Raw genomic sequence first — 12,968 nt, 5'->3', positions numbered from 1 at the left:
ATGCCGAGCGCGGCCGAGCGCTTACGGAAATGGCCGAGGCAGCGGTAATAGTATAAGCGTCGCTCGCGGCAAACGTCAGTCAGTCGACCGGTGCGCGCCGTGTCATACGGATGGAGAGTTTTGCGTCCCGCGCATAGAACGTCGAATCTCATAAAGCGGCTGAACTGCCAGTCAGCCTTGCCACGTGCTTATTGCCGTAGTCTGACTAGTATTTTATTCTCTCGGATTCTTCATATATATGTATATGCGTTGAATCGTTCGTTGAATTTATATATATAAAACGGTTATTATCAATTTTGAGACACAAGGGAACGATAAAGAGCGCTCCTAGAAACCGAAAATAATATTTTGGCATCGTCAAACAGCTATCGTCAAGTGCGTGACAACAAGAAGTTTCGTCATTTCAAATATCTATTTTTAAATTAGGTATGTTTTATTTGATTTTTATGATTTATTATTTCATTCTTTTTGATATTTTTTTTTGTTTGATGTCTGATATTTGCATCCAAGCATATCTGTCTTGCTCAATGCTTTAGGGGGACTGTTACACAGTCAGATTTGTCGAAAATGAAGTTTTTCGGAGCGAATTTATTACAAAGAAATGAATTGAAATCGAGACTTGTCCTTTAACAAAATGTTTATTAGGATCATAAACTATAAAAAAAATTTTATAATTGAAAATATGCATTAAAAATGGCGCTACAGATGGCTGATCGAAGAGGATTTTTAAGTATGTTTTTTTTTTGTTTTGCAGTAATTTTGACTTAAAGTATAAAGATACAGCGACCTTGTAAATTATTCTTTAAAATACATCTGGTTCTGTAAAAAAAATTAGAACAAAATTTTTAAAATGACGGCTATAAAATGGCGATTTTTTAAATAAGTTTGTTTTTCGTCGAAAAAAAGAGTTGTTCGATTTTTTTTAAAAAAAACTAAACTTTGCACAGACTTTTTAGATGTTCAGTCCGAAATTATACATATTGTGAGCATGCTCAATTTTTTTCAAGTCGATTTGACCCCCTGTATTTAAGTTATCGCTGCAAAACGAAAAGAAAATAAAAAAACGGAGAAAAACGCGTTTAAAGTTTTGAAAGATTTTAAAGTATGATTTTCAATACATACCTTGTTTAATGTTTTCTAGCAGCATAGTATTTTTACCACACGTTTTACACAACAAAAAAAGCAATTATATTAAAAACAAGAAAAACATCGATTATGTCATATTCAAGATTAGGATTATTTATATAAGAATAATTATTATTAGATTATGATTATCTGCGTTCGAACGAAAACGTTCGCGCACCACTCAAGCTTTTCGGCCGCAATTTTCCGAATTTTGAAATAAATCAAACGAAATTTTACTCGGGAAACATAACAGTTTCGAAAAATAAAAAAAAATATTGATTTTTTGACTGCCTAGTCCCCTTAATACATAATGCACTGTATATATTACTCGGTTCATCGTGTTAAAAAGATGTGGTGTGAAGGGAAATAAATTTTACTTTTCTAAAATGTTTATTTGTCTAAAAGTATGTTTAATACTTATATAATTATTTATTTAAACATTTATTAAAATTAAAATGCAACAGAATTTTTATTTTGGAAAGCAGATAATCTATAACCTATCATATCTGATACTTTCGTGAGACGTGAAATCGACATTTCCTTATGCCTGAAAATAAAAACTTGAAACCAACTTTTATATCAGCATGTTTTGATGTAGTTTGTTTTTAAGAAATAAATAACAAATTTAATCAAATTATGAATGTAGCGATGTGTCTAATAAGAGAAATTACGCTAAATCAAAATTAAACGAAAACATTCAAATGCGAAAATAATTTGTTTTTAGTGAAAGTTTGATGTCGCACCATTTATCTAGACTTTGTAATTTTAATATTACATATATCTCTAATTAAAACTTTAAATGTTAAAGTTTTGTTTTTGCATGCGTTTTTACATTCTTGTAATAGTTTTTTTACAATGATTTTTGATATTTTATTTAATATTGAAATTAGACAATAAAAATACTTTATGAGGAAATAAAATATGTAATGGTGGGCAATTATATTTAATTTTTCTCTCTTAAGAAATACTTAAGAAATATAATGGATGAACTTTTGATTAAAATAATAATGATAAAGGAGGTTATAATGATAAATATATTAATTAATAGAATAGTTTAGCAACTCCTCATTTAATTAATAGCCATTATAATACTAATAATAAAGAAATGATAAAAATAAGTTCAAAAAGTCTATCATGTCATAGCATAGGGAATATTTTAATTTTATTCTTTTCTTGATTCGACCGACTGTCATCCGCTAAAAATCGCTTTCTCATTGATATTCAACGATCGCTCATGAAGGAGAAAAATACATAACTGATCTGATATACACAAAGCGAAAAAATGATATTAATTATTAAAATTGTCTAATTTATCACAAAACTTTTGTAATTAATTAGACAATTTACGAAATTAGTATTGATAGAAATTTTACAAATTGTAATGTGATGTTTCGTTTTGAATTATACATTTACATACATGTACATACAAACAAATAAATATCTCGTGAAAGGATGCTCCGAGTTCGAAGTTTAAGTTTCAAATTTAGATTTTGCGCCGATCTATCAGAAGAGCTCGTTGAAAAATTTATTGAACTCGTTGAAAGTTTATTATCTTAAAAATACTATTCTAAGGCATGTATACACTGGGATTCCTAGGACTTTCATTACGACTCCAAGGACACGCGCTTGAGTTATCTCACACACATCGTGTGTTGCGAACCGATTCTTATTGTTAGTACGCTTCTTACGCTTCTTACGGATTAAACTGCCGAGTGAATAATGCATATAAGACGGATTCAACGAATATCTTTTTTTTGTATTTGAATACAGATTAAATACAATATTTATTTTTGTGTTAATGGCTGTGTTTGCTCAACCACACCTAATAGTAATCTATTCACGCCTATCCTGATAATATTGGAATTACGTCAATTTGCAACGATCATAAACTGTAATTTGCGAATCACATATCTAATCCTACAGCTATTATATTAGCCGTTTCAGCATTGTAATTTGATATAAGAAAAGACTAGCAGATTCTTCACATTATATGTCGGCGAAGAAAGTAAATTTCATATACTTGAGGGTTACCCGGTCGCGAGAGAGAAACGTATCGTATGGAAAAAGTGAACAACGCGAGGAAGCGACGCGATTGAAACGTTGCATTAATGCGAGAAGAGAAGTGAACGTTTCTGGAACGCGAAGGAATAAAGAAAGTAGCGACACGTTCTCGGCGCGTTTGGAAAAGTGTAGACATTTCACCTCTAAATACACGGTAGTTGACGAAAACCGAAAGAGATACGAAATATGAAAAAAAGGATGTACACAGGATGTCCGAAACAGATCGTTCACACTTTCTCTCTCGACTACGATATTGGAGAGATTGAATTAAAAAGAATGTGACTTTTTCAGAATCTTAATAGAAGTGTCGATAGGCCTTGAGTTACAAACGATTGAGAAATTGGACGTTCTACATTAATCAGGTTACTTTTTATTTGCATGATGCAATTGTATACTTTTTATTTCTGCGCAATGTAGCCAATATGATAGGTATTTATTATCGAGGGTAATATCATCTATAATGATAATTATTACATGCGTTGCATTATATATATATATATGTATGTATGTATACATTATCGGTAGCAATTTTTATCAGAATAATTCTATAATTCTATATGACTCGTTTTAAAATGCGAAAATAATTTCATGTTTTGTTGTTGCGAGAAATAGCACTAAAAGAACGAAGCCTGGATTTTTTTTTTTTACTCTTTATTTTCGAGAAATACTTACAAGATGTTGTCAATTGTTGGGGCATTTTCTAAGCTTTTTCTAATTCAAATGTCAAAACTCACATATTTATCAATTCAAAAGAATTTTTGGACGTGAGCGATATGACTCTGCATAATCATCGATGCATGCGACTCAAAAGTGTTGCATTTTTCATGGGACGATCGGTCGTGATGTGCAGTGTATGTTTAACTTGGCCTCTCCTTCCTACGGTCGACCGATTTATCGCAAATCGTTCTCCATCGTTAGATCGGTACCATTATTCTTTCATAGGCTGGAGGGTTGCCCCTCGTGTATTAAAAAGACTCCGATTTCAGCATATTTTTAAGATTTTTATAGATTTATAATTATATTCTGTTATCGTGCGTGTGATAATTTCAACCGAAACCTAGACTAAACAGATGTGTATTAATAATACATGCATACATTAAAACGATATCAAACCGTTATTAAAAAAATTTGTCATTTTAAAAACAAAACTTTCTGATTAATATGCATCTCCTTTCTTAAGAGAAAGAGTTATAATATTGCAATGCAAACATAATTCATTCATTCATCATATCAAAGACTGTGGAATGTATTATAGAGAAAAGTATATAGATAGATAAATAGATAAACTCTAAATAATGGAAGTATGAACGTGTATACAGGGTATCTCTAAAGTCTGACCCCACCCCTGAATCTCGGAAACGGCTTTAAGTATGGAAAAATGTTTCAGACAAAAGTTGTAGGATATTGAGGGGGATATATGATAAAAATTATGGACTTGACTTTGAGTGACCTATTGAAGGTCAGGTGAAGCTCATCGGTGTTTTCTTAAATGGTATCTCCCATTAGTCCATAATTTTTATCGTGTGTCCCCTTCAATATTCTACAACTTTTGTCTGAAACATTTTTCCATATTTAAAGCCGTTTCCGAGATCCAGGGGTGGGGTCAGACTTTAGAGATACCCTGTATAAGATATCCCATATGAATAGGGTACATCTCACATTCTTTATCAAGAAATAAGCATCTATTTCTTTTGGCAAAATTTCCGGAAATGCATAATTTTCGAGATATCTAACTTTTTAATATATTGATGCAATGTACTTGCTGTTTCTTAATTCTTTCTATAAATAATTCTTAAGATTCTGTAAAATTTTTTGTTTTTAAAATCGTGCTAATTCTATTGTACATATATAATTAAGTCTAATTATGGCAACAAATAGTGTGCTTTCTGGTTCTTATGTAATTAAAGTAGATATTATTTGTTTTTTATGTTTTGATTTCTTTTTAATATATCATTCCGTATTTAGGTATCATATTTTAGATGAGGATATTATATTGATATGTTAAAAAAAACAAATTAACTAATAACAACAACAACAAAATTAAAAAAACAGGATATCTCGAAAATGATGCATGTATTTTTAAAACTCTTCTCAAAGAAAAAAAAAATCAATCCAAAATTAATTTTTTTTTCTTACAAGTAAAACAACGTAGTATAAAATACAATAATGATAATTTTTAGTAGTAAGTTTTTTAAATAATATTTAAAATTTTAAAAGGACAATTTAAATTATTATACAAATATTTTAAATCTTTGCTTAGCGATTCATTACGATATCCCCCAAATATCTCGTTTTGCACAAGTGTGAAAGCGTTAATTGCAATCAAAGGAATGGGTGTTTCTTTAAGATAGCATCTGTTAAAGACAGTAAAAGGACACAGTCTCGGTTGCGTAGAAATACTCATGAGTACTTCTCGACTCTTGGAAAGTCACCGACCTTGACAGACATTTCGAGTCTTATGCTAGTATTTATCGTACCCGTTAAAAAACTATCCTGTTTTACGAGCATATATAGGGTGCCCTAGAACTTGAAAATATCCATGGTTAAAGGAACATTCCGTATACGTGTGAAGTATTCATAATTTTATTCGTTTCATTTCGGAGATTTATTTTAATCAAACGTCTCGAGTTCAACATTTATGTGGAATAAAATTTATTCGATTTTTTTGAAGCAATTTTTTTCTAGTAGTCAATGATTGACTAGAAAACATGAAAGAAATAGATTGTTTGATGTATGTATTCGGGAACGGATGTTGTAATAGCATTAACGCGTGATGAATTTTTTACAGTCAAATAGATATCGGTGAAAAAAAGTGTGTGAAGACATCTCGATTGTCCAACTTTTGGAAAAATATTATAGCAGTAAGGCATCTTCGACAAATGGAAATTACTGCATTGTACGAATACGAATTATATTCGATGATGTTGAATATAGATATTCATACCTATCAGAATTAATTTCGTAATTTTACAAATTTCCATCAAGAGTATAATCGAGATATGCAAATATTACGGAAACGATAATAATAAAAAAATTGCATTTACTATATAAATTCTAGAATAATTATCTGCACGTATATATAGTAGACATTAGTTAGCGCACTAAATATGTGATAGCTAGTGTACGAATAAAAATGTGAGTATATAATATAGATCTAGAAAATGTAAAAATTGAATCTTCTTTAAGGAGACCAACTTCGCTGAAAAATGTTATCATTACTCAACAATGGTCTATTCTAATCATCAGGTAATATATTATTTGGAATTATTGGAATTCGAGAATATCAACGAAAAATATGCAGCATACTTACACTTATATTTACGACCGCATCTATAATTACGATGATTTTCCAGTATGTCAATTAATATCGTTTTATTTGAATATTATTTTTTTAAAAGAGTAATTGTGTTGTTTCGCATTTGTTTAATATTTCTTGTTCTTATTGTAACAGACATAAACCAGGAACTTTAGGGAAAATAAGCTATTCCATTTCAAGAAGATATTTTTTGAAATAATTTTCTGTGGAATTTTTATTACAGTTTTACAGTTATAAAACTTTTCACATTAGTATAGCGCTCGTGCGCACACATATACACGCATACATTCTATAAGAAATTGAAACGATTTTCTTACGAGATCTAAATCTAATCTATTCGAATCAATATACTAAAAACTATGTGAAAATACTATTGTGAAAATTAAATAATTTCGAAATTTTTGAAATTGAATATACAAAACTTATAACGTAGATGTGAAATGTGTATATATACATGGCAGAGAATTAGATAGATGAACAATTATTAATTCGGCAATTATGCATATGATATGACATTCGCGAGATGACGTCATTTTACCTAAACTTTGATGTTATCTTCGCGTTGTATGCAAATCGCGAACAATTATACATTTCCATTTCGGAAGAGATCGTATTCTCACAATCAGCTAGTTTAAACGAATTATTTTTTTAATGAAGATTGCGCACAGATATATAATCAAAGTATCTCTGGTACTCTCTGGAAAAACGTGGAATTGTCAGGGATTTCTTTTGTACCTAGAGATTTTCATGGAATTTTATTGGGACTCGAGGAACTTTGTAAAAAATTATCTCTTTGATAATTTTGCATTTATATTGTAAGCAATCGGCAAGCCAAGTGAATTATGTGTCTAAAAGATATTAGAAATATATAACCATCTCTATTTATATATTCAATGTGTCTTAACAAAATATTTAATATGCAGTACATATTCTTTATTATAATTTTTACTGATAAAAAAAGAAATGGAAATGCAAGTGAAAAACGTTTATCTTACGAAAGCTAGTCAGTTTTTTTTTTCCCCTTTAATACATTATTTCTCTTTTAGTACTTTTATTTAGTATTTGAAACTTAAGTGGTTGTGTCTTTCCTTTGCATGAGTGAAAAACATTAAAAAGCGCGTATATTAAAAAAAAAAAAAAAAAAAAAAAAAATTTTTTTTAGAAAATTGTACCAAAAAATCTTTAATATGTTTTTTTATCTAGAATTTTAAACAAAAATATTTGGAAAAACAAGGAATTTTTCTATAAAGTTTGAGTAGATATTCTGAAAGGATTAAAAATATGTTGCAGTTCTTGCACGGCAAAACAAAAGGACACAATGTTGACGCGTATATTCGAGATGTACGGCCGGTTCTGCGCCAGTTATCCCTTGGAGGTAATTGTCACGACCTGCACTTTGACAGTGTGCATGCTCAACATGGACACCGGAACTAGACAGGCGCGCGAAGAAGGCCTATCCGGTGCTACGTACTGTAGCCACAACAGATGCAACACCACGGTAAATATTTTGTAAGCTTTGATTATTCTCGTATGGGCATCAAGTTCTTTTACACCATATTTTTTTACGATATTTTATTAAAAATTAATAAAAATATTAAAGTTATATCAATAATATCAATTGTAATCCACATTGATTATATAGTTTATAATATATTAAATGTTACATTAAAAAAAAAATTAGAATTATTATCTAAAGATATATATTTAACGAAATGATTAATATAACAATTTTATATGAATTGTTTTTATGGTTTTAGTAGAGAAAATTTATAATGTATTTGTGTCCAGCAGCACCTAAAAGCAGCCGACATTGTATTGATGACGATAATACGTTGCTTGGCGATACTATTCATTTATTATCATTTCCGCAACTTACAAAGAATGGGATCTAAATACATTTTAGGTAAAGATATTTATACACTACTTTTATATAAAGTTTTTCTTATTATTTTCATTTTTTCATTTATTTTTACTTATTACGAGCTTTGATTTTAATTTGTCATGTAATTATTTTGTTTTGCAAATCATTTATTTTACGTCGGTCATATTTCCATATGTTAGAGATTGAAATTCACAGAGAGAAAAATACGTAACAATTATGCATATCAGGATTATTCATAAACCGGATCTTCCCAAGCGGCCCGTGAAAGCCTTCGGCGGTGCGAGCAGTGAAAGTCTCGTGGAAAGTGATAGCACAAAGTTCTCCGTGCGGAGTATCGCGCGTTCAATTACTCGAATTTGATTACTGAATTCGCACATGCGAGTTAATACTTAATTGTACGTAATTAATGTGATTACGCTCACGCTAATCCATTTTAATTTGCAACGAGCTCGCGCCGCACGATGTATCCCGCTAACACATTAACGATCGTTAGAAATTTAGACCGAATTATAATTTCACCGACTTTTCGAAATTGGATACTTTCGAACACCCAACTATAATCCTTACATTTGTTTGAAAGAAATGAACAAAACAATCGATCGATTCGTAAGGTCCTTTATTAATTCCCAGCATAATTGAATTCCTCGAAATTATCATCAGTTTCGATCGTTAATATCGATTAATACACAAGTGCTTTTTAATTTGTTATATATTAATTTATTATTATCGATTAACAAGTTTATTAATTTATAATTATTTTTTATTAATTTATATATTAATAATTTATTTTATATATATATATATATATATATACATATATATATACTCAGCAGATTTTTTTCTTTCTTACATATTACAGGTATCGCCGGCCTGTTTTGTGTATTTTCTAGTATGGTGTATACCACCAGCGTAGTGAGTTTCAGCCGCAGCGATATTGCGGACTTGAAGTGAGTATTGTATCATGTACTTATAATATGTAATATCTTTACGTGTAAGATAAGGGTAAAATCTTTTCGCGGTTATATGCAACGTGACGTTATTCTTTTTCCAGAGACGCCTTATTCTTCTTTCTGCTTCTTATCGACCTTTCTAAGGCCGCGACGTTGGCGCAATGCGCACTAAATTCGCGAAGTCAAGAGGAAGTCAAGGCAAACATTGCGCGCGGCATGTCTCTGTTGGGACCGATCATCACCCTGGACACCCTTGTGGAAACTCTTCTGATCGGTATAGGAACCCTATCGGGTGTTAGGAGGCTGGAGATTCTCTGCACCATCGCGTGTTTCGGAGTGGTAGTCAATTATGTTGTCTTCCTAACATTTTATCCGGCATGTTTGTCACTTATATTGGAGGTAGGTACAGTTTGATTTGACGTTTTTTTCTAAAGAGGAGTTCTATATCGGAATTACGCTTTTCTTTTTTGTAATTTCTCTTTTTCTTTAAATCATTCCGCATGTATAGTATATGCGTAATCTATCCTATTTTAAGCGTAGAAAGTATAACACTGTAAAATTGAAGAGCACGAGATTTATAAGCTACGCTCGCTATTCGTTGAAAAAATCCGATATAATGAAAATAATCATGAAATATATATTTTAAAAAGTATACAAATGCTAAATATACATATATAAGATAAATATACAATTTTTTTGATATTCGGAATTTAAATAAGATACGGAATCAAGTTTATTTAAATATAAGAATTTGCAAAAAAAACTTGCAAAAGAACCTCGCGAACCTGGATATTCTGATTTTGATGAAACTTTACACACATGTGGGGGGGATAAATAGATGAACTTAGAAATTTCCAGTTGCGGCCCAAAAACGATTTTAAGAAGTGAAATTATTCCTCATATGTATAGAAAAGCTTTTTGCTTTTTTGATGTATCTCGAAAATTATTCGAGATATTAAAAAATGTTTTATACAAAAATTTCACAGTAAAAACACTTCTATTTAATCACATTAATAAAATGTTGAGGGGGGGTAAATATATGAATTTATAAATTTTCAGTTGCCGCTCAAAAACGATTCTAAGAAGAGAAATCGTCCATCATACGTAGAGTGGCTTTTTGATTTTTTCGATAATCTCGAAAATTATGAGATATCAAAAAATGTTTTATACAAAAGTTTTATCATAAAAATACCTCTATTTAATCACATTAACAAAATCTTGAAAAAAATTTTTTCAAAAATCTTTGACAAAAATTATTTTTTTTTTAGCGAATCGAATTATATGATACTATAAAGGATATTATAAAAAATTCAATGGATGACATATCATTTGCTATGCAGACCGATACTACATTAGAATTTGAAAATCATTGAGACTAAAACTTACCTGATGTAGAATTTGTCGCAGCTGACAAAATAAAAGAACTTGAAGAAACTAATGAAGATGAGGGAGAAGATATTAAAATCGTTTTTAGACAGCAACTAAAATTTCTAAATTCATCTATTTGTTCCCCTTAAATGTGTGTAAAGTTTCATCAAAATCAGAATTTCCGGATTCCGAGATTCCTTGTTAGTTTAAAAGTATTACTAGGACTTGAAAAAAGATTTCAAAATCATAGGTCAAAGGCAAATACTCCAATATTATACAAACGATAAAAACTATTTTGTCACATATGAAAATATTATTATTACAGCTTTCTCGCGGAAATAATAATATGGGCCGATTGAGTGCGGACAAGATATTCATAATGCAGCCGTTAAACGAAGAGGATCAGAAGCCGAATCCCGTGGTGGAACGAGTCAAAATGATCATGCTCGCCGGTTTATTTATAGTACATGCCAATAGATACATTTATAGGTATTTACATTATATCATCTTGCTATGATAACGCAACGAATTTTTTTGCTCCTCAATACACGAGCTTTAAAAACTTTAAGAAGGCGGTTGTATACGACAATGTAATATCGTATACATACACGCGGCGAAGCAGGAAACCGTGGCAAGAGAAGCTATCGTAAATCTGACCCCATTTTTTTTATGCTTACGCCGCTTTTGTCGAACACCGTGTTTGTAACGCCTAATTTCTACTTTGGGGGTCAGGTTCATGACAACGCGTTAACATACGTAGAGATATACATCTCTATTCAATGAAAAGTCTCAATATTCAATGAAGCTTTTCGTGGAATGGATCTTATCGCTAAGAAGTTTGGACGTTTTCAAAGGGTTGTCGGTATCGTGATATGAACGGGATGTGAGCTAGCTCGCTTATCGCGCGGAAATGTTACAAATACTTTCATCTGTTTTCTCGTTAACTTTTAAATGAATGTTTGTGTGATGGAGATACAACGAAATCGATAGCACCACCATTGAAAATTATTGTTTATCGTTTTCTTGGGAAAAAGGATTTTATGACAGTTTGATTCTTTATTTGAAGTTGACGAAATCGTAAATATAAAAATTGCAAGAATCGTTTTAAATAAATAAAATATTCTCGTGTGTATTAATTCGGATATAATTCTGATATGCCGCGATTCTACTTTTTTTGTACAAGAAAAAAAATAAGTCTTCTGCAAAATTTCATTTTTATATAATAATTACGATACTCTTTGTTGTGGTACGACAATATTTTATACAACTGTACAATTCGTGTTTTGAAATATTATATTAAGTGCTACGTTTTTTTTATACAAAGTTCTTATGAATGATAATGTGTTTACGCATTTTAATATTGCATGAACGTTAATAATAAAAAGCATGTACAAAAGATCGATAGTCGTCTATACAAAGTAAAATGAGAATCCAAAAATAAGTGGCACTATGGAGAAGAGGCAATGAATGCAGAATACTTTACGTTTCTTTGTCCGTTTATTACTCGTCGAGTTAATATTTTAGTTTAAGAAAAGATATTGTCGCAATCGTTTCGTGTTTGTTTCAATAAAAAAACAGAATTGATTATAATTAATTATAATGTAATTAATGTAAAGCAATGTGATGTAATTACAAATCGTGTATGTAAAACATAGTCTTTATAGCAGAATTTTAATGATTTTAATTATAAATATTCACAATATTACAGTTTATATAACTGCAATTGTCATTTCGTTAAAATTACATTTACAATTTTTATATTGCATGGACAAAAATAACTGGAATATAATGGCAAACTTATGCATGTTCATAACTATGCATTAAGTGACATGATCGCACAATTTTGTATATACATTATATGTATATATAATTATTTGAATTGAATTATGTATTAATTTATATCTCATTGCTATCCTCCGTTGCAGCCGCTGGTCTTTCAAGGGTGAAAAAAACGAGTACGCGCCGAAAATAACGACGATATCCACAGAAAAGGCAATGTTAAACAGTTCCGATCATAACAAAAGCTTCGGAGTAGAGGAATCCCTGATGAGTTGGCTGATTCCCAGCGCGGAGTATGTCGTGATATTAATTTTGCTACTGGCGTTGGTCGTAAAGTTCATCTTCTTCGATAGAAGCGACATGATTGCCAAACGATTAAGATTCCAACGGGAGAAGAGAGAAGCGGAAGAGGAAGCGGAGAGTCATCACGATGGCTCCGTCAGTCCGGATACCATGAACATGTCGTTGCGACAACGATTCGGCATTC

At 30.7% G+C, this 12,968-nt stretch overlaps 1 protein-coding gene across 5 annotated transcripts in view; it reads left to right on the top strand.

Annotated features, from left to right (window-relative positions):
* The first annotated feature begins 90 nt into the window (after positions 1-90).
* Positions 91-12,968, top strand: part of LOC115233175 (3-hydroxy-3-methylglutaryl-coenzyme A reductase) — a 16,643-nt gene continuing 3,765 nt past the window's right edge. Inside the window, exons 1-8 of one of the 5 annotated variants that reach the window (XM_029803463.1) lie at positions 91-426; positions 6,373-6,432; positions 7,793-8,000; positions 8,291-8,405; positions 9,244-9,331; positions 9,436-9,733; positions 11,028-11,191; positions 12,628-12,968. The exon at positions 12,628-12,968 is cut by the window's right edge and continues 257 nt beyond it. In XM_029803463.1, the coding sequence (XP_029659323.1) occupies positions 7,821-8,000; positions 8,291-8,405; positions 9,244-9,331; positions 9,436-9,733; positions 11,028-11,191; positions 12,628-12,968 (1,186 nt within the window). In that variant the 5' untranslated portion in view covers positions 91-426; positions 6,373-6,432; positions 7,793-7,820. Of the gene's footprint in view, positions 427-5,359; positions 6,433-7,792; positions 8,001-8,290; positions 8,406-9,243; positions 9,332-9,435; positions 9,734-11,027; positions 11,192-12,627 lie in introns of those variants that run through there. The other 4 variants (XM_029803465.1, XM_029803466.1, XM_029803461.1 and 1 more) reach the window with 4 other exon arrangements.

Source organism: Formica exsecta, unplaced genomic scaffold (genome assembly GCF_003651465.1).
Source record: "Formica exsecta isolate Colony F162 unplaced genomic scaffold, ASM365146v1 scaffold161, whole genome shotgun sequence".
NCBI lineage: Eukaryota > Metazoa > Arthropoda > Insecta > Hymenoptera > Formicidae > Formica > Formica exsecta.
The sequence above is the reverse complement of the archived record's forward strand: the minus strand, read 5'-3'. Positions and strand labels throughout refer to the sequence as shown.